Source organism: Mya arenaria, chromosome 14 (assembly GCF_026914265.1).
Source record: "Mya arenaria isolate MELC-2E11 chromosome 14, ASM2691426v1".
NCBI lineage: Eukaryota > Metazoa > Mollusca > Bivalvia > Myida > Myidae > Mya > Mya arenaria.
The window spans coordinates 3158067-3181907 of NC_069135.1; the positions used below are offsets into that span (position 1 = coordinate 3158067).

The 23841-nt window shown below is 38.4% G+C and overlaps 3 protein-coding genes across 4 annotated transcripts; all 3 read left to right on the forward strand.

Moving 5' to 3' along the window:
- The first annotated feature begins 2926 nt into the window (after positions 1-2926).
- LOC128217505 (uncharacterized) lies at positions 2927-4475 on the forward strand. The gene has a single exon (XM_052924674.1). It carries the CDS (start codon positions 3332-3334, stop codon positions 4151-4153), a length of 822 nt encoding a protein of 273 aa, XP_052780634.1. The 5' UTR covers positions 2927-3331; the 3' UTR covers positions 4154-4475.
- A 3895-nt stretch (positions 4476-8370) lies between these two features.
- Positions 8371-14369, forward strand: LOC128217506 (uncharacterized). Its single transcript, XM_052924675.1, has 3 exons — positions 8371-9036; positions 11961-12176; positions 13567-14369. The coding sequence occupies exons 1-3, from the start codon at positions 8775-8777 to the stop codon at positions 13839-13841; spliced, it is 753 nt and encodes a 250-aa protein (XP_052780635.1). The 5' UTR covers positions 8371-8774; the 3' UTR covers positions 13842-14369.
- A 22-nt stretch (positions 14370-14391) lies between these two features.
- On the forward strand, positions 14392-16422 carry LOC128217504 (GRIP and coiled-coil domain-containing protein-like). Of its 2 annotated transcripts, none has more exons than XM_052924672.1 (2): positions 14392-15195; positions 15235-16422. In XM_052924672.1, the coding sequence occupies exons 1-2, from the start codon at positions 14397-14399 to the stop codon at positions 15654-15656; spliced, it is 1221 nt and encodes a 406-aa protein (XP_052780632.1). In that variant the 5' UTR covers positions 14392-14396; the 3' UTR covers positions 15657-16422. The 2 variants fall into 2 exon arrangements, with proteins under 2 accessions (XP_052780632.1, XP_052780633.1); XM_052924673.1 differs by having other exon boundaries at positions 15301-16422.
- The last annotated feature ends 7419 nt before the right edge of the window (positions 16423-23841 follow it).

Below are 23841 nucleotides of genomic sequence, written 5' to 3' on the forward strand. Positions count from 1 at the left end.
TAGTATTGGGTCTGCTATGTTGTACTCTGCTAGTAGTGGGTCTCATGTTGTAATCTGCTAGTAGTGGGTCTCATGTTGTAATCTGCTAGTAGTGGGTCTCTCATGTTGTACTCTGCTAGTAGTGGGGTGGGTCAACCATGTTGTACGCTGCTAGTAGTGGGTCTCTTATGTAGTATTCTGCTAGTAGTGGGTCTCTCATGTTGTACTTTGCTAGTAGTGGGTATCTTGTGTTGTACTCTGCTAGTATTGGGTCTCTTATGTTGTACTCTGCTAGTATTGGGTTACTCATGTTGTACTCTGCTAGTATAAGGTCTCTTATGTTGTACTCTGCTAGTATTGGGTCTCTTATGTTGTACTCTGCTAGTATTAGGTCTCTTATGTTGTACTCTGCTAGTATTGGGTCTCTTATGTTGTACTCTGCTAGTATTGGGTCACTCATGTTGTACTCGGCTAGTATTGGGTCACTTATGTTGTACTCTGCTAGTAGTGGGTTACTCGTGTTGTACTCTGCTAGTACTGGGTTACTCATGTTGTTCTCTGCTAGTATTGGGTCACTTATGTTGAAATCTGCTAGTATTGGGTCACTCATGTTGTACTCAGCTAGTATTGGGTCACTCATGTTGTACTCTGCTAGTATTGGGTTACTCATGTTGTACTCTGCTAGTGTTGGGTCACTTATGTTGTACTCTGCTAGTATTGGGTCACTTATGTTGTACTCTGCTAGTATTTAGTCTCTCATGTTGTACTCTGCTAGTGTAGGGTCTCTCATGTTGTACTTTGCTAGTATTGGGTCACTTATGTTGTACTCTGCTAGTAGTGGGTCTCTTATGTTGTACTCTGCTAATAGTGGGCCTCTCATGTAGAACTCCGCTAGTAGTTGGTCTCTCATGTTGTGCTCCGCTAGTAGTGGGTCACTTATGTTGTACTCTGCTAGTAGTGGGTCTCTCATGTTGTACTCTGCTAGTATTGGGTCACTCATGTTGTACTCTGCTAGTAGTGGGTCTCTCATGTTGAACTCCGCTAGTGTTGGGTCTCTCATGTTGTACTCTGCTAGTATTGGGTCACTTATGTTGTACTCTGCTAGTAGTGGGTCTCTTATGTAGTATTCTGCTAGTAGTGGGTCTCTTATGTTGTACTCTGCTAGTAGTGGGTCACTTATGTTGTACTCCGCTAGTAGTGGTTCACTTATGTTGTACTCTGCTAGTAGTGGGTCTCTTATGTAGTATTCTGCTAGTAGTGGGTTTCTTATGTAGTATTCTGCTAGTATTGGGTCTCTTATGTAGTATTCTGCTAGTTGTGGGTTTCTTATGTAGTATTCTGCTAGTATTGGGTCACTTATGTTGTACTCTGCTAGTAGTGGGTCTCTTATGTAGTATTCTGCTAGTAGTGGGTCTCTTATCTTGTACTCTGCTAGTATTGGGTCTCATGTTGTACTCTGCTAGTATTGGGTCACTTATGTAGTATTCTGCTAGTAGTGGGTCACTTATGTTGTACTCTGCTAGTATAGGGTTCCTCATGCTGTACTCTGATAGTAGTCGTTCTCCATGTTGTACTCTGCTAGTATAGGGTTCCTCATGATAGTAGTGGGAGTCCATGTTGATTAATATGCTAGTAGTGGGTCACTCATGTTAAACTCGGCTAGTAGTGGGTCAATCATGTTGTACTCTGCTAGTATTGAGTTACTCATGTTGTACTCTACTAATATATGATCTCTCATGTTGTACTCTGCTAGTATAGGGTCTCTCATGTTGTACTCTTCTAGTAGTGGGTCTCTTATGTTGTACTCCATGAGTAGTGGGTCTCCCTTGTTGTACTCTGCTAGTATTGGGTCTCTCATGTTGTACTCTGCTAGTATTGGGTTCCTCATGTTGTTCTCTGCTAGTAGTGGGTATCTTTCGTTTTCTCTCAAAGTAGTAGGTTTCTTGTGTGTTTACGCTGCAAGAAGTCGGTCCCCCGTGTTTTACCCCGCAAGCACTAAGTCATTCGTGTTGTTATGTGCTTGCAATAGATCTCTTGTAAGAGGAACATTGTTGGGGTCGAATGGCAACTTTATGCATTTATCTTGATAAGGGACTGCCCAAACAATGTTTCATAGGTCGTCCTTACCAAGGAGGGTGCATAATGAGTCTGACGATTGAAATACCATAAGATCGTTGTCACTGCTGATATAGGACCAAAGCAAAGTGCTTATTTGGCCTGAATGATTAACCTAGACGCTTTTGAAATTGCTGTCGAAAGATGACGGTGACAACTAGATTTTCACTCTGACCTTGACTGAGCAATATCTTGAGGAATCCGTGCAATGGCCTTGGCATCCTGATATCTGTGCCAGATGTGAAAGTTTGCGTTCGAATGATAAGGTCAAGGGAGTGGTTTTTACCAATGGCCAATATGTTCAAGATTTGTGCATGAAAGTTAGGATACCTATACAGACACAGAAAAAGTTATGATGTCGAATGGTTTAGGTTAAATGACATGTATTATGGGTTCGCTTATACCTTGCAATTTGACAATTCTGATATGTGGTGGAAACCGTAGAAAACCCATTTGTCAGGGTTGGTGACCACATACTAAACTTCCTACTCATAACTGGATTCGGAACCGCTTCTGACCTAACCGATATGGGACTCAAGCCTGAAAGGGTAATATCTGTTTCTATGTTGGAGTTTTCTCCCTTGCTTGCAAGCTCGTTGACTCTCATTGACCGAAAGTTCGCAATTCCTGTTTATTCCCTTTTGATCTGAATATACGTCAAATCATGTTTTTTATCGACTAATAGAAGTGAAAAGGCGTATGAATAAGAATGGAGATCTATGTGAGATTATTGGCTCTCGGTGCGTTTCAACATGGTCTGGATCACCTATCTAAATATTATCGATTTCGGCCTTTATAATACAACCCTGTCGAAGCGTTTAAAGGTTTACAAATCAATCTTTGTATACATTGGAGTCATAGTCAATATTAAATGTAAGAGTTCTAAGTAAGAGCCTTGAGAATATTAAGTATAACTCATGAATTCCTGTCCATCTGTTCCTGTTAATAATTCATGTTGTCTGGACATTCGATAAGCTTCCATTGGAATCGATAAAACATAAAGTGAAAACAATGTATGATGGTAACGAGCTAGTTGTGCACGCTATTTGGATTATTGATAGTGCAAACTTGGATTTTCTGATATACAGTTTGTCAATATAATGTTAAGTTGAAAAGGGAAAATGATATGACAGAGTCGGTGTAGGGAATATCGGAGACGGGTTAGGTCAAACCATTTACTTGTTTACATGTGACATCCAACCAGAAGTGCCAGTTTCATACGAGTGCTCTAGAAACCATGGCGGGTTTCAGTTTCACTCACCAGCAGACGAAGAAGTTTATGCCGCCATCAAAGGAATGGCAGGACAAAACAGCCAAACAGCTTAATATACGTATGGAATTGCGCTTGGAGTATGGGAGCCCCAAGTATTATAATGGGGATACCGCACCAAAATTGACGTCTGAGATCCGAGCAGACGGCAACTGTTTCTTTCGCGCGCTGAGCGTCATCATTACTGGCGTGGAATCGAACCACATGACTGTCCGTGAGCAGATCACACAGCACGTGGAGAAACACTCGGACATCTATCGGACGTTTCTACAGAGTCGCGGTGGCATGGATACGTACGTTCGGAGCATGCGCCGGCCGAGGGAGTGGGCCACGGACACTGAAATATTCGCGGCCGCCACGTTTTTGAAGACAATTATTGAAGTATGTAGCATTATTAGGACGAATAATGGACGTGAGTACCAGTGGCAGACTTTCGCGCCACTCAATGACGATAACCCGTCCTTACCAAAGATCTACATATGTCACAAGGATGAACATTTTGAACCAATATTAGACATAGCAGAGGTTGCAATAGACGGGTCACAAAGTTTAAGACCAAGAATCTCCGAGGCGGAGGACCAGAAATCTCAGAGATCCTACAAGGACTATGACCGGTTTCGTGGGGACCATCCTCCTCCTGCCCCACCTCCGGACCCATCGCAGCGCAGCCCCTCTAACCCCTTCATGACCAGTTCTTACCGCAGCTCCTATCGGGACCCTGGACAAGTTCAGACTCAAACCCGAGCACTCGGTACCAATCAAAGAAGTCACAATAATCTACACTTTTAACTGTTATTGTTGGATTGTTCGAGTGCCAAAGGAATATTTCGTTGCTGGTTAACTGTGCCTTAATTCAATATTTTATTCGTCGTATCTGTAACTCCTTATCTTAGATTATTAAGTATGGGCTTAATAACTGATAAAACAAATATGCTTTCTGCAAGTGTTTCAGTATTATTATCCTGTTATTTCAGAGTTTATCTGCTTTGTTATAGCGTAAGAAGTGGTAAAATTTACAATAAGATAATGATTTTAAAATGTTCGAATGATCTTAATAACTACCAAAGGTTAACACAATACAGTTACGCAAGATTAAATAATTACAGTTTGATCTGGGTTATTGATATTCCAAATATGTAGACAGCGAAAATTGGCAGTATATCTTTTTCTTAATGGAATGCGGTTAAAACATTGAACTTGTAAATTCATTTGTACTGTTCATTTGAAGTGAACCGCCTTGAAAAGCAATTATATAAAAATGATTTGGATGTAAATTATTGTGACATGTTTTCATATTAAAATAGAAGTATCTGAACAAATTACTACGATGCATACCAGAATGACAATAGCATTTAATGAAGCAGTTCATAAAGAGTTAAAAAACATAAGAATAAAATATTCCACTCTCTGCGTTTAACTTTGATGTATTTGTATCAAGTCCATTCATTCATGCGATTGTTCATTCAACGGTGCGTTCATTGATCGTTTGTTCGTCTGTTCGTTACACGTATACATACATACATAAATACATAACATTACAAGATATCACGCAAAAACAAGCACACAAACACGCACGCATTATTTACAGATACTATATACCCGTATATACATGAAATATTAAATTTGCAGCAGGGTTTTTTATGATTGCACCATTGATAATTCCACAAAGTACCTAGTGCCTTATTTTGAAAACATCTACATGTATAAAGAAATAAGCTATTGGTCAACAAACCTACTAAAAAGGAATACTTTTTATGTTTTTGATATTTGTTTTAAACTAACTGATTACATTGTTTCGCGCATAAAATACAGTTATTACTTCGAAACTTATTCCGATGCCCCTTTAATACGTCTTGAGCCTGGATCCACGTATTCACTAACGTCTTGAGCCTGGATCCACGTATTCACTAACGTCTTGAGCCTGGATCCACGTATTCACTAACGTCTTGAGCCTGGATCCACGTATTCACTAACGTCTTGAGCCTGGATCCACATATTCACTAACGTCTTGAGCCAGGATCCACATATTCACTAACGTGTTAAGCCAGGATCCACATATTCACTAACGTCTTGAGCCTGGATCCACGTATTCACTAACGTCTTGAGCCTGGATCCACGTATTCACTAACGTCTTGAGCCTGGATCCACATATTCACTAACGTCTTGAGCCAGGATCCACATATTCACTAACGTGTTAAGCCAGGATCCACATATTCACTAACGTGTTGAGCATGGATCCACATATTCACTAACGTGTTGAGCCTGGATCCACATATTCACTAACGTCTTGAGCCTGGATCCACATATTCACTAACGTCTTGAGCCTGGATCCACATATTCACTAACGTCTTGAGCCTGGATCCACATATTCAGTTACGTCTTGAGCCTGGATCCACATATTCACTAACGTCTTGAGCCTGGATCCACATATTCACTAACGTCTTGAGCCAGGATCCACATATTCACTAACGTCTTGAGCCAGGATCCACATATTCACTTACGTCTTGAGCCAGGATCCACATATTCAGTTACGTCTTGAGCCAGGATCCACATATTCAGTTACGTCTTGAGCCAGGATCCACATATTCAGTTACGTCTTGAGCCTGGATCCACATATTCAGTTACGTCTTGAGCCTGGATCCACATATTCAGTTACGTCTTGAGCCTGGATCCACATATTCAGTTACGTCTTGAGCCTGGATCCACATATTCAGTTACGTCTTGAGCCTGGATCCACATATTCAGTAACGTCTTGAGCCTGGATCCACATATTCAGTTACGTCTTGAGCCTGGATCCACATATTCAGTTACGTATTGAGCCTGGATCCACATATTCACTAACGTCTTGAGCCTGGATCCACATATTCAGTTACGTCTTGAGCTTGAATCCACATATTCACTTACGTCTTGAGCCTGAATCCACATATTCACTAACGTCTTGAGCCTGGATCCACGTAATCACTAACGTCATGAGCCTGGATTCACATATTCACTAACGTATTGAGCATGGATCCACATATTCACTAACGTCTTTGGTCTGGATCCACGTATTCACTTACGTCTTGCGCCAGGATCCACGTATTCTCTAACGTCTTGAGCCTGGATCCACGTATTCACTAACGTCTTGAGCCTGGATCCACATATTCACTAACGTATTAGGCCTAGATCCACGTATTCTCTAACGTATTGAGCCCGGATCCACGTATTCTCTAACGTATTGAGCCTGGATCCACGTATTCTCTAACGTATTGAGCCTGGATTCACATATTCACTAACGTCTTGAGCCAGGATCCACATATTCACTAACGTCTTGAGCCTGGATCCACATATTCACTAACGTCTTGAGCCTGGATCCACGTAATCACTAACGTCATGAGCCTGGATTCACATATTCACTAACGTATTGAGCATGGATCCACATATTCACTAACGTCTTGGGTCTGGATCCACGTATTCACTAACGTCTTGCGCCAGGATCCACGTATTCTCTAACGTCTTGAGCCTAGATCCTCATAGTCACTAACGTCTTGAGCCTGAATCCACGCAATCGCTAACGTCATGAGCCTGGATTCACATATTCACTAACGTATTGAGCATGGATCCACATATTCACTTACGTCTTAGGCCTGGATCCACATATTCACTTACGTTTTGAGCCTGGATCCACATATTCACTAACGTCTTGAGCCTGGATCCACATATTCACTAACGTCTTGAGCCTGGATCCACATATTCACTAACGTCTTGAGCCTGGGTCTACATATTCACTAACGTCTTGAGCCTGGATCCACATATTTACTAACGTCTTGAGCCTAGAACCAGATATTTACTAATGTCTTTAGCCTAGATCCACATATTCACTAACGTCTTGAGCCTGGATCCACGTATTCAGTTACGTCTTGAGCTTGGATCCACATATTTACTAAAGTCTTGAGCCAGGGTCCACGTATTCAGTTACGTCTTGAGCCTGGATCTACATATTTACTAACGTATTGAGCCTGGATCCACGTATTCACTAACGTTTTTAATGTCTTGAGCCTTGATCCACATATTCACTTACGTTTTGAGCCTTGATCCACGTATTCAGTAACGCCTTGAGCCTGGATCCACATATTCACTAACGCCTTAAGCCTGGATCCACATATTCACTAACGCCTTAAGCCTGGATCCACATATTCACTAACGCATTGAGCCTGGATCCACATATTTACTAACGTCTTGAGCCTGAATCCACATATTCGCTTACGTCTTGAGCCTGGGTCCACATATTCACTAACGCCTTGAGCTTGGATCCACATATTCACTAACATCTTAAGCCTGGATCCACGTATTCACTAACGTCTTAAGCCTGGATCCACATATTCACTAACATCTTAAGCCTGGATCCACATATTCACTAACATCTTAAGCCTGGATCCACGTATTCACTAATGTCTTAAGCATGGGTCCACATATTCACTCACTTCTTGGGCCTGGATCCACGTTTTCACTTACGTCTTGAGCCTTGGTCTACATATTCACTTACGAGTTTGAGACTCAGAGTCAGAGAAGTGAATTCTTAATTATTTCGAAATATCTATTATTATAAGAAATTTGGGCAATATACGTATGCCTTAGAGTAGAACAGGTTATGTCTACAGATTCAGCATAGATTATCTACTTTGCACCTGTGATAACCTTTTTACAAAAAAAAATTAAGAACACGCATTTCTGAGTCTTAGTCTAATAAAGGCCCAGATATAATCAATATTGTTTTGTTAATTCAACTTTATCGGCAAGAATTTTAAAAATACAAAAACATAACGTTTATCCATATGGTTAAACTCAATGACTTTGTTATGATGGGAATACGATTGGATCCGCTCGTCAAGTATCAACTAGTATATGCTTTTCGCAGAATCTACTCTGTACCGGGAAGAGCGGGCTTTGATAGTGATTGATTGACATTTATTGTATCAGTCAGGTACATAAATGATCACCTTACAACTCGGGCCTCATTTACATGCTACGAACAGTGTTTAGTATTTTAGTCACCACGCGCTTGTGTTTATTTAGTGTTTATTAAGCTTCTCTACTAAGCGTTAAATACGTAAAACAGTCAAATGACGTTAACGTAGCGTTAACAAACACGTTAGTCGTTATATAACACATGACGTTGCTACATTGAGTCGGTACTTTCACTGAGAGGGTGTTTCAACTAGGAGCGAATGAGCACTTAGTGTTTCATTATTTTATTTATCTGCTATCTATATTACTTTTAAAAGTTAAACGTTGCGGATTTTCACATCAAGTTCGCTAGTGTCGAGCAAGTCACGAAGAATCTACAAATAAATAATTGCAATTTCTCTTCAAAGATTTTCAGAAATAACCTCTTTGAATTTAAACCATTCAAGTACACTTTCCGTAAAAAATGACAATGCCAGTGTCAGTCAAAATGTTTATGAACTTGTTTCTGCTGGCGGCGACGTTTCTCCTGCACGTGACGGGGGATGATATATGTGAGGGAGGGAAATTGCAGATCGTTCCTGACCCCAAGGACTGTGCAGGCTTTGTGATATGTCATGGCACACACCGCTTCCGGTTCTCGTGCTCCTCCAAGGGGCCACCCAAGGTGTTCGATCCTCTAAGCAAGACGTGCGTCCTCATGGGAACCACATACGACCACAGCAAATGTAAGTTTCTTAGAGGGAGTGCATTTTTAGAGGGGTCTTCAAACAGGTCGGATGTTGGTTGTTTTACAATCAGTACATGCTTCATATGATTGTAGACTCCCCAATTTAACATTTGCTTTGTAAACGTTATATTTTGAGCAAAAAAAGTTGAATTTAAATCTTGAATGCATTGCTTGTTGACGATACGTTATGCCTATATGGATTACTAAGTATTACTTTTCAAGAAATGTTTCTACGATATTGTCGCGGTGGACTATGGTTATACACTAAACGCGTATTTGTTGATGTAATTCAATAAAATACTGTTCAGAATAATTCAAAGTGGAAATCCTCTCATAGATTTGTGGAATTTTTGTTTACATTTTGTATACAAATGTGTGCAATGTGTATATGACGTGTTTAGCATTGTAACTACTTTCACGTTTATGACAATTGAAGGATTTGTTTTCTTTTATTAGACTGATATGTGAAATGTGTTGACAAACAAGGGCCGGATATGGACGGTATAAACGCTTGTTAGTATTTCCGTTAATTTAGAAAATTCACGAGTTATAAAAGTATAGAAGCAATAAAGTTTGGCAAGAATGGATAAGGTTGCATCTTCAATAAATAGAAAAGTGAGCGAAGACCAACATCCTTAGACACAGATTTATATTTTTTTTGCGTGAATTCAAATGTATGTTTTTTATTTTTATAAATACTAGTACATTTAGATTTCGCTTAAACCGTGATATTTGAACTGCAATTATTTCCTCCGTTTTTCCTCATTAGGATCTTAAAATTAATCGGCATCGTTTATCAAAAAAACAATTGAGAACATTACGTAGTGTTTGGATATTGATTGGTTGCCTCGTATTGCTGTGATATTATTGGTGGTCATCGATCAAAGTGAAAGAAAACATTGCAACCGCGTGTGAGGACAACTGGTTGTTTTTGTGCTTTTATGGGCTCCATAATTATTATAATGAGATCATCGACTATTTTATCGTGATCCATCGTCATCATGTTTACTTAGACACGAAAATAACCTTGTAGCTTCCATTGATGTAAGTGAAGTTGGCGGTCTTGCGGTCTAACGGCGTGAAGTTAACGGCCTGGTGGCCTAGCGGTGTTTATTTATTTCATATTCTGTAGCCGCAACATTTATGTTTTGTATTGAATAAATTGCACTTGTTGACATTTTTCTATGGTGGCATATAACTGCCGTAAGATAACCTGTTAACGTTCACTAATTGTTTCGTGTTAACCACTTAATTTTCGCGATAATTATCTAGCTATCTAGTTGATATTCGCGAAACCTTTTCGGTAAGATAAATATGATAAAACTAAAAACTGGCTTGAGAGAGTCAAGAACTGCCACCGGTTACCTTATTTTGCCGTACAGCATTAACAGTTTAACTAGTTATGGTGTGCTAACACGAATCTTATCTAGTTAAACAGTTATAACATAACTTATTAAGTGGAATTCGCAAATAAAAACTAGTTAGGGCCATCGCTTGTGAACGAAATAATAATTACCGTTCTTTGCCGATTTGAGCTTTAAGACTGCACGAAATGTATTCGCGTGTGCTGAATACGGATTTTGTCATGTTATCATGTCATATTTCATTCTATATTACATGTTTTCAATTATATTATGTTTTTTTATAACTATCGATCTGCCGGCCTAGCGGCTTATAGGTAGATTGTATATGTATAGAAGTACAACATGTAAGCATAGCTTCGTGGCCGGCAGTAACTTATTTCTTTAAACAGGTTCAAGTATCATACACTTGTATTTTATTTAGTCTGATTACTTGCTTAAATCTATTGTTTTTACACAAAAAGTTATTATCATAAATATCATAAAAATAATTTTCCTAAAAGATTTTTTTCTGCTGTATAGGGTCTTAAGATTGGGGCCTGTCCCCCGGGACTTTAACACATTTGCTCCCAAGCCCTCATGCAAACGCAAGAAAGAAACCTTCATTAAAATTGGAAGCAGATAAAAAGTGAGAAATTTTGATGAATTTATTACCATGGAGATGAGAACCGTTGACATTATGACGACATTGCAACCTTTCATGATTCACCTAGACTCACAGTAGACGAGTCTATGAATTATATTTGTTTTAATAATGCAGCATAACATGCTAAACTATTTTCGAAAATACCAGCTGTCTTACGCCTCAGGTAGTCGGAGCACAACTGGTTATTAATCAAAGAAATAGACCACTCCGAGCTATGGCATGCGTGCGGTAAAAATTAAATGACTGGTATGCCTGAATTGCAAGCAATCAAAAAAGTATGACATTTATGAACAAAAATGCATAATCAAATGCTGTATAAAGTATAATAGAACTTAATAATATATATGTCACTCTCTCGATCAATCAGCAGCTATACTCGCACTGAAACGCGCAAAAGTGTAAGCTCAATGTCTAATTCCACGCATAGTCCACAATGGAAGAGCATTAATTTTATACAAACATGCCATTTTTATGTTGTACATTATATACCCGTCACATAGCGTTTACTTTCGTAGTTTGCATCATAACTTAATGATATAGAAGTGACACACAGAATATATATAAGAATCCTAGTATATGAAAACATGCAACTTTCAACGTGTTCATGTTATTGGCTGTAGTCCGCAAATCGACATCAGATATCGTCAGATGTATTTTTTTATGACATGTTGAAATAATTTATGCGACTATTTAAACTAGCTAATTGTTTTGACAATTCATCATTCTTATTCTTAGGTAATGACAGACACTTATCGGTTACATTGTTGGGGGCACTAAAATATTTTAGGATTCGACTTTTATTGCCTGTGAACAGAATATTTGTTATAAACGTAAAATCGCGCTTGTTGCGCCTACATCCTTTCAACGCTTTCAGCGCTTTAATCTAAGTCATTGTGCAATCTATTTCATTTGCAGGCAGCAGTTTTGCCCCACTCAAGCCCACGTGTGTACCAGGTCAGCACGGCATGTTTCCAGATCCGTACAGTTGCGCCAAATATTACCAGTGCACGGGTGGCTCTCAACCCTTACTCAGGGAGTGCCCGTACCCGCGCCTTTACGACCCCCGTACATACTCGTGTAGAGTATACATGTTTGTGAAGTGTGGGGCTCGCAGGGAATCAAAAGACCCTTGTAAGTTCACAGTTATATATATACGTTCCGAAGTATTCCAATTGCTTATTCGTTAGAATATGGTGACTGATTTCTGCCTTTTCGTTTTCCGCATTTACCGCAGCGTAGTTGCGACACTGCCCCAATAAAAAAAATGCGCCAACTTGCGGAGACGGAATGCAACAAGGCGAAAATGTACCAAATGGCATATTCGCTTGAGCCATTTTCGCCTTCCGCTTCGAAAAACCACCATATAATGATATACGTCGACAAGTGGGGAGGATGGGTAAAGTATCTCATGCACACACCACACATAGGGCAAGATGTCCTCGAACGATATCAACAACTATGAGAAGACATCTGGTTGAAGATCATACATAATTTTTTCATACCGAATTAGGAGTTTTTATCCTGGTTTAAGCAGCAATTAAGCAAAGAAGCCAGAAAGTACAAGGCCAGCAAGCATTACCTGGGCTTTGCACATGCTCGCTTTTAAGCTCGATTGTGAAGACATCAGAATATAAATTACTTTCGAGTCTGTTTTATTTATTTGGAATCGTATGATCGTATTATAACGTTAAAAGCTTTGTTGTGGATGGTGTTAACGTCTAAGAAGTAATGCAGTCTAGTCGACCCTGCAGCAATACGTCATAGCAACATCCCGAAATATGCCGGTTCATGGGCAATGAATAATAATGACATAAATTTCATCCAAAATGAATAATTTCAGCCTGTGATGCATGAGAAACCATCGGATGTATTTTGACCTATTACGTGCTCAGCCTGTATTAAAAAACCTTTAAACCTAGTACAACGGCACAAGAATATTTACTTATTATAAGTTTACAACGAGACATACAGGGGTGGATCCAGGAATTGACGTTAGATGGGGCGTATCTTAGTGGCGCAACCTTTTGACATACGCCTCTACTTCAGAACCGAAAGTATATGACATACACCATTTTACCGGGAGTTTGAGGATACTCCCTCAAGAAAAGTTTGTAAAAAATTTGTAGTCGGAAATGTTGCATTTTTAGCGTATTGTATCATTTTTTAAACTTGAGCGATTTAATAGGGGGCGTGCGCCGGGTACCCCCACCCCCACCCATGTGCATCCGCTAGCGCCGTTTTCTGTACTGTCGTTTTGTCTTGATAGACACACTGTGTTGTACTCCACGAAATGTTGTCTTGTTCTGTAATAACATTTAGATATAAATGCAAAAAACACACGAAGTAATGCATTATGCATATTGTAAAGAAATAGTATGACCTTGAAACGCATATACAGATATTGTTGCCTTATCAATAAATCATGCCACACGTCCGAGCAATGAAGTCCTCTACCAGCAAATCACCTGTCAAGGAAAGGCATTTCTTCTCTGTATGTACGTTTACAATTAATCATTTTCAGGTGATTACAAATCCAACCAGTGCGCGGGTAGTGGTTGCATCCCTTGCCGCGCGCGATTTGGCACATGCCTCGGAAAACCGAATGGTCCAAACGCTTGGGAGGACAAGCTGTGGACGCCTCACTTCTTGATCTGCCGGGACGAACGGGTGATTCTTCAGGGAGACTGTCGACAGGGCGGGAAACTGAAGATCTTTAACCCTTTCACTCGGAGGTGTATGCCCATGGCGGACATCTACAAGATGATGTCACAGTTTGGCCGAAAAACACCGATCTAACACACCCGTTTAGACACATATTCTGACATTATTTGAAAGTGATACTATGTGATAGAAGACTTTTTCTTATGCAACATAGTGCTGTAAAGGCGGAACACCTGAACCCGTTTTCAATTGCAAACAAGGGAGATAGTTTTCCTGCAGATTAGGTCAATTTCAATTCCCTATAAACAAGAAATCTACAAAAAGATCACCCATAAGTAATATCATAGCATCTGTTTACATTTCTCCGCTCTGTAATGAGGAACACTTGTTCTTCCCTTTTAAATCTGTCTCCATTTCCGACACAAACTAGACCAATGTATAACACTTACCAAAATAAAAAGAATTCCACATCAAAAATGGTAACGATGGCCCATATGTGAGAACATTAACGGTTACGACGACATCATAGGAGACATCATTAACAGTAACGATGACATCATAGGTGACATCACTAACGGTTTCGATGATATCATAGGTGACATCATTAACGGTTACGATGACATCATAGGTGACAACACTAACGGTTACGATGACATCATAGGTGACATCACTAACGGTTACGGTGACATTATGAGTGACAACATTAACGGTTACGATGACATCATAGGAGACATCATTAACGGCTACGATAATATCATAGGTGACAACATTAACGGTTACGATGACATCGTAAGAGACATCATGAACGGTTACGATGATATCATAAGTGACATCATTAATAGTTACGGTTACGATGACATCATAGGTGACATCATTAACGGTTACGATGACATCATAGGTGACATCATTAACGGTTACGATGACATCATAGGTGACATCATTAACGGTTTCGATGACATCAAAGGTGACATCATAAACGGTTACGATGACATCATAGGTGACAACATTAACGGCTACGATGACATCATAGGTGACATCATTAACGGTTACGATGACATCATAGGTGACATCATAAACGGTTACGATGACATCATAGGTGACATCATAAACGGTTACGATGACATCATAGGTGACATCATAAACGGTTACGATGACATCATAGGTGACATCATTAACGGTTACGATGACATCATAGGTGACACCATTAACGGTTACGATGACATCATAGGTGACATCATTAACGGTTTCGATGACATCAAAGGTGACATCATAAACGGTTACGATGGCATCATAGGTGACATCATTAACTGTTACGATGACATAAGTGACATCATAAACGGTTACGATGACATCATAGGTTACATCATTAACGGTTACTGCGACATCAAAGGTGACATCATAAACGGTTACGATGACATCATAGGTGACATCATTAACTGTTACGCTGACATCATAAGTGACATCATTAACTGTTACGATGACATCATAGGTGACATCATAAACGGTAACGGTTACGATGACATCATAGGTGACATCATTAACGGTTTCGATGACATCAAAGGTGACATCATAAACGGTTACGATGACATCATAGGTGACATCATTAACGGTTTCGATGACATCAAAGGTGACATCATTAACGGTTACGATGACATCATAGGTGACATCATTAACGGTTACGGTGACATCAAAGGTGACATCATAAACGGTTACAATGACATCATAGGTGACATCATTAACTGTTACGATGACATCATAGGTGACAACACTAACGGTTACGATGACATCATAGGTGACATCATTAACTGTTACGATGATATCATAAGTGACATCATTAACGGTTACGATGACATCATAGGTGACATCATTAACGGTTACGCTGGGATATACGCGTACAATGGCTCTAGCATTTATATTGGCAAAAAGGTGACATCAAAAATGGTCAGGTAGCCCATGGCATAAAATACACCCACACTGCACCATTTCGAACTATAAATTGTTTACCTCCCCCCACCCCCCAAACACGCAAAATGAATTTCGTTTCTGAGGACTGAAGTCAAAAGGTTACGCCCCTATAACGTCAAATCCTGGATCCACCCTTGACGAGTAACTAAATTGTGTTCACAATGAATGGCCACTTCCATGCTGTCATCATGTTTTCATTTTGTCGTATTTTGAGGTTTTGCGACAACTGCACGTCTTTCTATAAGATGACTCAGATACATAATTGGTAATAATAATAATTGTGTGATTTCTGTTGTGGTTACTTCATGAGGTATAAAACCCGACGACACCTATATTTATATAAACATTAAGTGTTGTTCCACGCACATTACTGTAAATAAAGCAATCAAACATCTACATCGTGTGTACAATATAATATATCATCATTTCCCATTCGATCGAATAATAAAACAATGACTATGGCGAGGTAACACTTATTTACTTATTTACGAGGTTTACTTATTATATTTGTGTAGGTGTTAAAAACAACTGCCAGTGTAAATGAATCACTCAGTCAATCAATCAATTATTTAATAAATCATGGACTCGTCTAGAGCTTTATTCATAATATTATTTGTTTTAAATGAGACACAAATTGCTATATTTATTTCCGAAAAGCTCTATCGCGATCTGAATTGTTTATGGTCGTTGTTTAAATCGTTGTAGTTTGGTGCTTGATTATAAAAGTTAGAAAAATAAATATATTTTAACATACATTTGTAGTTTTAAATGTGTTGCTTACATACAATTTGTGAGTCCCTTAAATATAAATAATAAGAAATGGTTCGAGGTTATTAATGCACTTGCAAAAACAAATGGTTTGATGCGACATAGTCGAATAATCATTTATTTCGTGTAAGTACATATAAACAGTTTTGACATACCCACTGACTATGCAATCCACTGTTTATATCTACCGCTTCACCTGATTAAAATCACTAACGGCTGACTGCTGATTTACATAAATAAATGTATGAGAAAAATTAAGAAATATTGCCTTCTCCTTATAAAAATAAAATGCTGATAACTACGTTTTATTGGTCTAACATAAACTACCCACTAGCTGGGCCAGCCACTGGTAGTATCTACCGTTTCATCGAGAAAAAAATGATTAAGGCTGACTGTCGATTTTCTAAAATAAATCTATTGGAAACTTTGAGAAATACTGCCTTTTCGTTGAACAAACTATTTTTTGAACACTAAATACATTAACTGGTCAGCCGCTTTTGATTTTAAGAAGGTGAGGCGGTAGATATAAAACGTGGGTGCCAAGTTAATTGAATAGTTGACACAATATAATGTAGACCACAAAACAACTTAAATATTGTAAGCATATAGTTGATAACATATTTGGAGCGGCCAAACATACGCAGACCATCTGATGGATATGGGCTTGCTGTTCAGTCAAGAAATACTGCGTAATATTCATTATTACTATGCCGATCACGTCTTCATTATTCAGGTTTGTAATTGATAGCATCAACTATTACCATAAAAATAATATTATAAGATAATAGTGTGTGAGTGTTTCAAGATGTTTCAAGATGTCCAGCTTTAATAATTTATAAGTCACTAAATGGCATCGCTTTATCAAAATGTGGCATTTTAATGTCAATTTAATAAGATATGTTGTTAAGAACTTAAGATGCTCTAGATGCCAATAAACTTGATCGAGACTACATCGAGACAAAAATTCTGATAAAATTTCCAAAATATTAGTTGAAAAAAGTTGTCATTGTTCAAATATGATTTTTTCTAAAGTTTACATTGTGGCAAACTTTTTGACTCGATATGACCAATACCCAAACTTGATTATTTTGGTCAAGTTCCGCAAAGATCTGATTAAACACATCCTTTATTGTGTAAACAAGGAGTTGTTGTTTTTATAAAGATTTTACAATGTGACTTATTTATAACCTCATGTGATTAAATTTATCGATACTTCACCTCGTCAGTTATTCTGGCAAGATTTCCTAAAGATCGAATTAAGAAAGCATTTATTGCAATCAATTTAATCACATTTCGCAAACATCAGCCTACATTGTGTAAACAATGTTTTTAAGACGTTTTCTTGTGTCCAGCTTTTTGACATGATATGACCCATATTCGAACTTGATCGACAAATCACCAAGACAATCGTACTAATCAGGATTCACAAATAACGGATGAAAAATGCAGCATCTATTGATTAAAGCTTTTCTGTTTTAAAAGATCTGACCTAGTGACCTTTACATGAAAAAAGCAGACCCGTATGCATTAACAAGGTTTTCTTTGATCTGACCTTGTGTCCTATCGATAAAAAGCAGCATCTGTCGTGTAAACAAGGTTTGTCTCAGATTTGACCTAGTGTCCCTTTCATGAAAAAACAGGCTCTAATGCGTAAACATGGTTTTCTGAGATTTGACCTAGCACCCAAGCGATAAAAAGATAGACTAAATTGCGTAGACAAATGTGTTTTTCTATAAGATTTGATCTTCAATGTAGTAACCTATCGAAAGCAGCCTCTATTGCTTTAGCAAAGTGTTTGTAAGATTTAACCTAGTAACCTATATATGAAAACAGCAGAAGTGACAAATATTCGAACATGTCCGGGATTTGATAAATACAATCATTCGGACCAATATTCAGAGAGCAAATAAACCAATTATTGACGACGCACGGCACACAACGGACGCCGGACAACCAACCTACCACAATATCTCTCCCTTATTCGTGCTCAGGTGAGTTAAACATAGAGATAGACGAGAGCCTGCATTTCAACCAATCTGACAAATACACACGATCTGAACAGCGTTTGTGAAGGATATTATTTCAAACAGATTGGTCGTCGTACGGGCCTTATAACTCGATTTTTTAAAGCATCGGTGTTCCTTGTCACCAAAGGATCTCTAAACACGAAGCAATGGGCTGGCGTAGAGGTTAGGAACAGGTTTCATGCAGTCCAGTACTTCTTATGCAGTTTGTCACGTAAGTTGACGTAACTAATCAAGATCTTAAATGGGGCTAGCCGTGGACATTATTGATGTGACTTTGATCGTACCCCCCACACACACACAAAAAGGGTGAGTGACGGATTGGTTGGGGGGTTTGGTGGTGGCGACGGCAGGGGGTACCTTTCCTTGGGCTTCGGGTTCGGTCAGCAATGCATAAATTGTAAAAGTTTGGTTATACAATAAAACGTTCAAATTTTACTAAAAATAAGGATTATAAATATATTTAAACGCAAAATATATTCGGAAATCCTTCCATCGGTTTGTGTTAACAAATACAAATGGCTTTCTGGATATTGACCCGTAATGTCCGATTTCTTTACTCGACCCGGGCTTTTGTCCAATAACGCTGATTGATCAAATTGGTGTGGTGAAATTGGACGAATACGATCTAATTCTTAAAACAGCTAAAATCTCACTTATTAATGTTCACCAAGCCGGACAAGTGGGTTTTCTCCGGTTTCCCCCACAACACATGATCACACTCTCGTGCAACATCGTGCCAACAAGAGGGACTTAGTATAAATTATCATAACTTTCCTCACAATCGTTGTTAAGTATATAATGCTAAGACTAAAACATTGAAAAGAAAATGCTCCATGAACAAAAATAGCGTTCAAGACAGACACTCTCGGACATTTGTCTTCTAAATCCAACATGGACCCCTAAATCCAACCTTGACATTGAGGGTACGTCAAGACCGCGACATGTGTTCTGCACGCTAGCTGGAAGTTGAGAACACTTGTCTTAGTATATTTGGACATCGTTTCATCGATAGAAGTTACTTGAAGCGGACTCGAAATAAAGACGGACGGACATATTCTCAACTAACAGCAACTACAGTTCCAATGTGTTTGAATCAAGACCGTACCATACGCACAAAGGACTTATTAAGGAATGACATATAGTTACGCATACGTTTCTAATGGAGGCAATAAATCTTTTAAGAACTGAACATGACAGATGATAAAAACTTAATGTATCACATTATGTAAAATCAATTATTTTCATTGTCATATTGAATATGGCATTTAAAATATTCGAAGAAATCACAATGGTGACCTTCTATATGTATTAAAGTCAATCAAACTTTGATTTATTTTTTCCGGAATTAAATTGAGGATGCAAAGTTTGTCAGAAAAAGTTTTAAAATATGCAGGCATTATGGTAAACAAGGAAAAATCAGTTTGGTATTCGGTTCAATGACTAATGCACCAGTCAATTGTAACCACGCCCCAGGTCCAGGGAATAGCGGGGACTTTGACTTTCGGTCCAGCCAAGCCCGGGTAAGACCCCCCCCCCCCGCCCTGTGGTGAAGATTTGCTGTTAAAATCCCCGCCAAATGCCCCCGCACCCAAGGTAAGGCCCATTCCCCGCTTTTTTGGTGCGAAGACAAAACCACCGCATTCACCCGGCACTGAGGGGCAACATGTAAAAGTAAAAACACGGCCCATTCCCCCGGCTTCCTCCGGACCTGGGGGGGGGGGGGGTGCGTGGTTACAATTGACTGGTGCATTAAGTGCATGAGTTTATGGGATGGTGTACGGTTTTCTATTTGCATCCCTGATTGGAGTTTTGCAGATTTAAAATCTGTTTTGTCTCATGTAATAGGTTCCTTGTTTATGGTGAGCACAAGATAATTTGCTTTAATGTTTGGAAAAATAAATTTTAGGTTGTCTATTATCGGTAATCTCGCTAGACTTTGTATGAAGAAATTACTTCTCGTGTCACTAGGGATAAAAAGTTTGCCTTATCGTCAGAAAATTTTAATGTGTGTTTCTGAACTTGAGTTCTGGATGGATCGTATTGACCACATCAATTGTAAGATTTTGAGTAAAGATACATCCATTGACGTTTCAAGTTCATAGCGATTGGTAGTGGTTTTGCATGTAGTGCTTTGTTGCAAATTGTACAGGCTTCATTTTTTCATCATATGAGGTTTGACGAAGATTGTTATAAAAGTTCAACTTAAACGGAACTTAACGCTATTTTCTTAGCACACATATCTTATGGCGATATTCTTGCACATAAATCTGTTAAATGGCTCTCCGATTCACAGACATTTGTGCAAGTAGATAAGTAAGGCACCCCCAAATTAGAATTACACGAATTGGCGTTAGGTATTTTTAGTAAATAATTCACCAAGAATGTTCATCAATGGGGTACCTAGAGAGTTGAATAATATTGCTGATGACATTAGTATAAACAGAAACACTGATGACTGCGTGACGGGACGTAACGCTGATTGTTTTCCATTATGTCAACGGTTCTTGGGGCCCCTTTACGATTGATCACCAATGCAAATTTAGAAAGGCTGCATGTAACAATTCCAAGTTCTTTGATTTTGAAGCAGGTGCTTTTAGACAGTTTTACCCAAAATTGGGGAAACGATAACAACTGGCTTATTCCTTCCATTTATTTAGTCAGTAAGACAATTTTACATGTGTTAGCTTGTCAAAGTGACACACGGTTTTTTGGTAGTTCCAAAGTGGCCAAGCTTACCTCTGTATCAGATACAGATCAGTCGTACTCTGAGTGCGAATATCGATTGTGTATTAATTGTATTTATTTTCGAATTGATTATTATGATTATCCGTGCATTTGGAACAAACAAGAAGAGCTTCCTAAGGATCTCAGATGTTGCCGTGAAGCATTCTTGAACGTCTTTATATAATAGCCTTTTCCTAAAAAAAAACACAGGAACTAACTTTTAAACAATACGACTGTTATTTCAATTTTTCTTTACTTGGTGTAAAAGATATAATTTTAAATCTTTGCTTTTTGGTTAGTTGATGAAATGAATTATGACTGTTTAAATGCTATTTTCTATTAATGTATATATTTCACAATATATTTTATATTATATCTATATTTATATATGATCATTGTTATGATATTATTTGTTGTACACGTACCCGTTCTTTAACTGTCGATAAAATACCATGTTTGTTGGCACACCTGCACTGTGTTTATTTATTTATTTAAGGTCCATATAAGAAATATTTTATGTTTGGCATAAAGTGAAATGAAATAGAAAACATTAATCTCCCTTAAACTCATTTTTATTCTTATTTTCGATCGAGTGAAATCTATCGACAACGCCCGAGCTTTTCCTGCTCATAGTTCTTAGAACAGAAAATGACATTACGTTTTTGTAATAGCTTTTTACTGTTGAGATCGCAAATTGTTGATGGTGTATTTAATGTTTGATGTAGAAAACGTGCATTTTAATGCATCAATCATATCATGCACATTGCATATAACCTCGACCTCACGGTTAATCATGTCTGTAATAATTGTCGGTTGCATTAATCAAATAAATTAACCTTTTTTTATCTAGATGCACAAATTTGCATTTCCTATAAAAAAAACAACATCAACAACAACAAAACAACAACATCTGTCTATAAAAAACATAAAACTTAAAATTCAAGAAGACACCTGATAAATTCCCCCGATGCGACTTGTCTGAGTGATGATATCCCTCGACTGGTTATGCAAAGTGGATGGAAATCAAATGATTGTGAAATATTCCAACCGAAACATGCAATACGTGGATGATGGACTCTTATGAGCCTTGGACACAAAATATGAATTTGTTTGCAATCATTGAAATAAAAGAATATTTTTACCCCACGTTAACTAGTTTCAAACTAATAAAAACATTCATAAAGGCAAACATTCGGATTAAGTTTGTAGAAGATTGAGCCAGAAATATTGCACAAAATAAAAGTCTCTAGGTTGTTAACAATGTTTTTCTAAGCTTTGACCAAGTGACCTATTTTTCGACCCCATGTGACCTGGTTTCAAAAAAATCCAAGACTTCTCCAAAATTTAACCTAATGACTTGGTTTTCGACCCCATGTGATCTAGTTTTAAAAAATCCAAGACTTCTCCAAAATTTAACCTAATGACCTGGTTTTCGACCCCATGTGACCTAGTTTAAAAAAATCCAAGACTTCTCCAAAATTTAACCTAATGACCTGGTTTTAGACAATGCGACCCAATCTTAACGTCTTCCAGCGTTAAACAAAGGGGAACATTCTGACCACAGCTTGAACAAAGTCCAATATTTGATTCCGGGAATGACTTCAAAAGATTTTACCAAGTGGGCTATCTTCACATTTCTAGTATGTTCCCGAGATTTGACCTAGTGACCTTGTTTTTGACCCTATGTGAACCATTTTTAAACGCGATAAGATGTCATTAGAGTAACATTCTGATTATGTTTTAACATAATCTGACCAATTATTACCATGTGGTTCCGCCAATTTTTAAGAGTTTATCAAAAGGAACCGTTCAGATAAAGTTCTGATGAATAGTGGACCAAATATAATGCCTCAAGTGTGTTACAAGGATTTGACCTTGTGACCAAGCTTTGACCCCATGTGACCCACTTTTACAAGCAGGTCGACTTGATAAAGAGGGACATTCTGTTCAAGTTTGAACATAATCTAACCCATCACTACCAAGATATGGTTTCAAACAAATGTTTTCTAAGATTTGACCTAGTGACCTATTTTTCTCACATATTACCGAATTCAAACTTATCCAAGTGGGAAAAATTCTGATTAAGTGTGGGAAATATTGGACCAAATATAATGCCCTTAGTTTGTTCCAAATACTTGACCCCATGTGACCCAGTTTTACTAGAGGTCGGGCTTTCATCAAGGGAATCATTCTGACCAAGTTTGAACTTGATCTGACCCATCCCTGCCAAGACTTGGTTCTGGATGGACGAACGGACGCAATTCAATAACTCCCTCCAGAAACCTTCGGTTCGGCGGGATGATAACTAAAGAGGACAACCTTAGACCAAAGGATACTCTAGTTAGAAATAGTACAAGCTTTTTGTGTTTTGTTTTGACCCTGAACTTTGACCTAAAATCAATAGGGGCCACTTGTGGGCATGACCAACCTCCCTACCAAGTATGAGCTTCAAGGTCACCATGACGTAGACATGAAAATCAAAAGGTGCTATTTGCTCTTAATGACCAACTCTTAACAAGTTTAAGGACCTTAAACTCAAGTCATTCTCTTGTTATCAATAAGACAATGTTTTGTCTACTGAACAACATGTACAAAGCAATAAACCGCTACTTCTTCGAAAGGGGGTATAAAAACTGAAGAAGTCGTTGTAA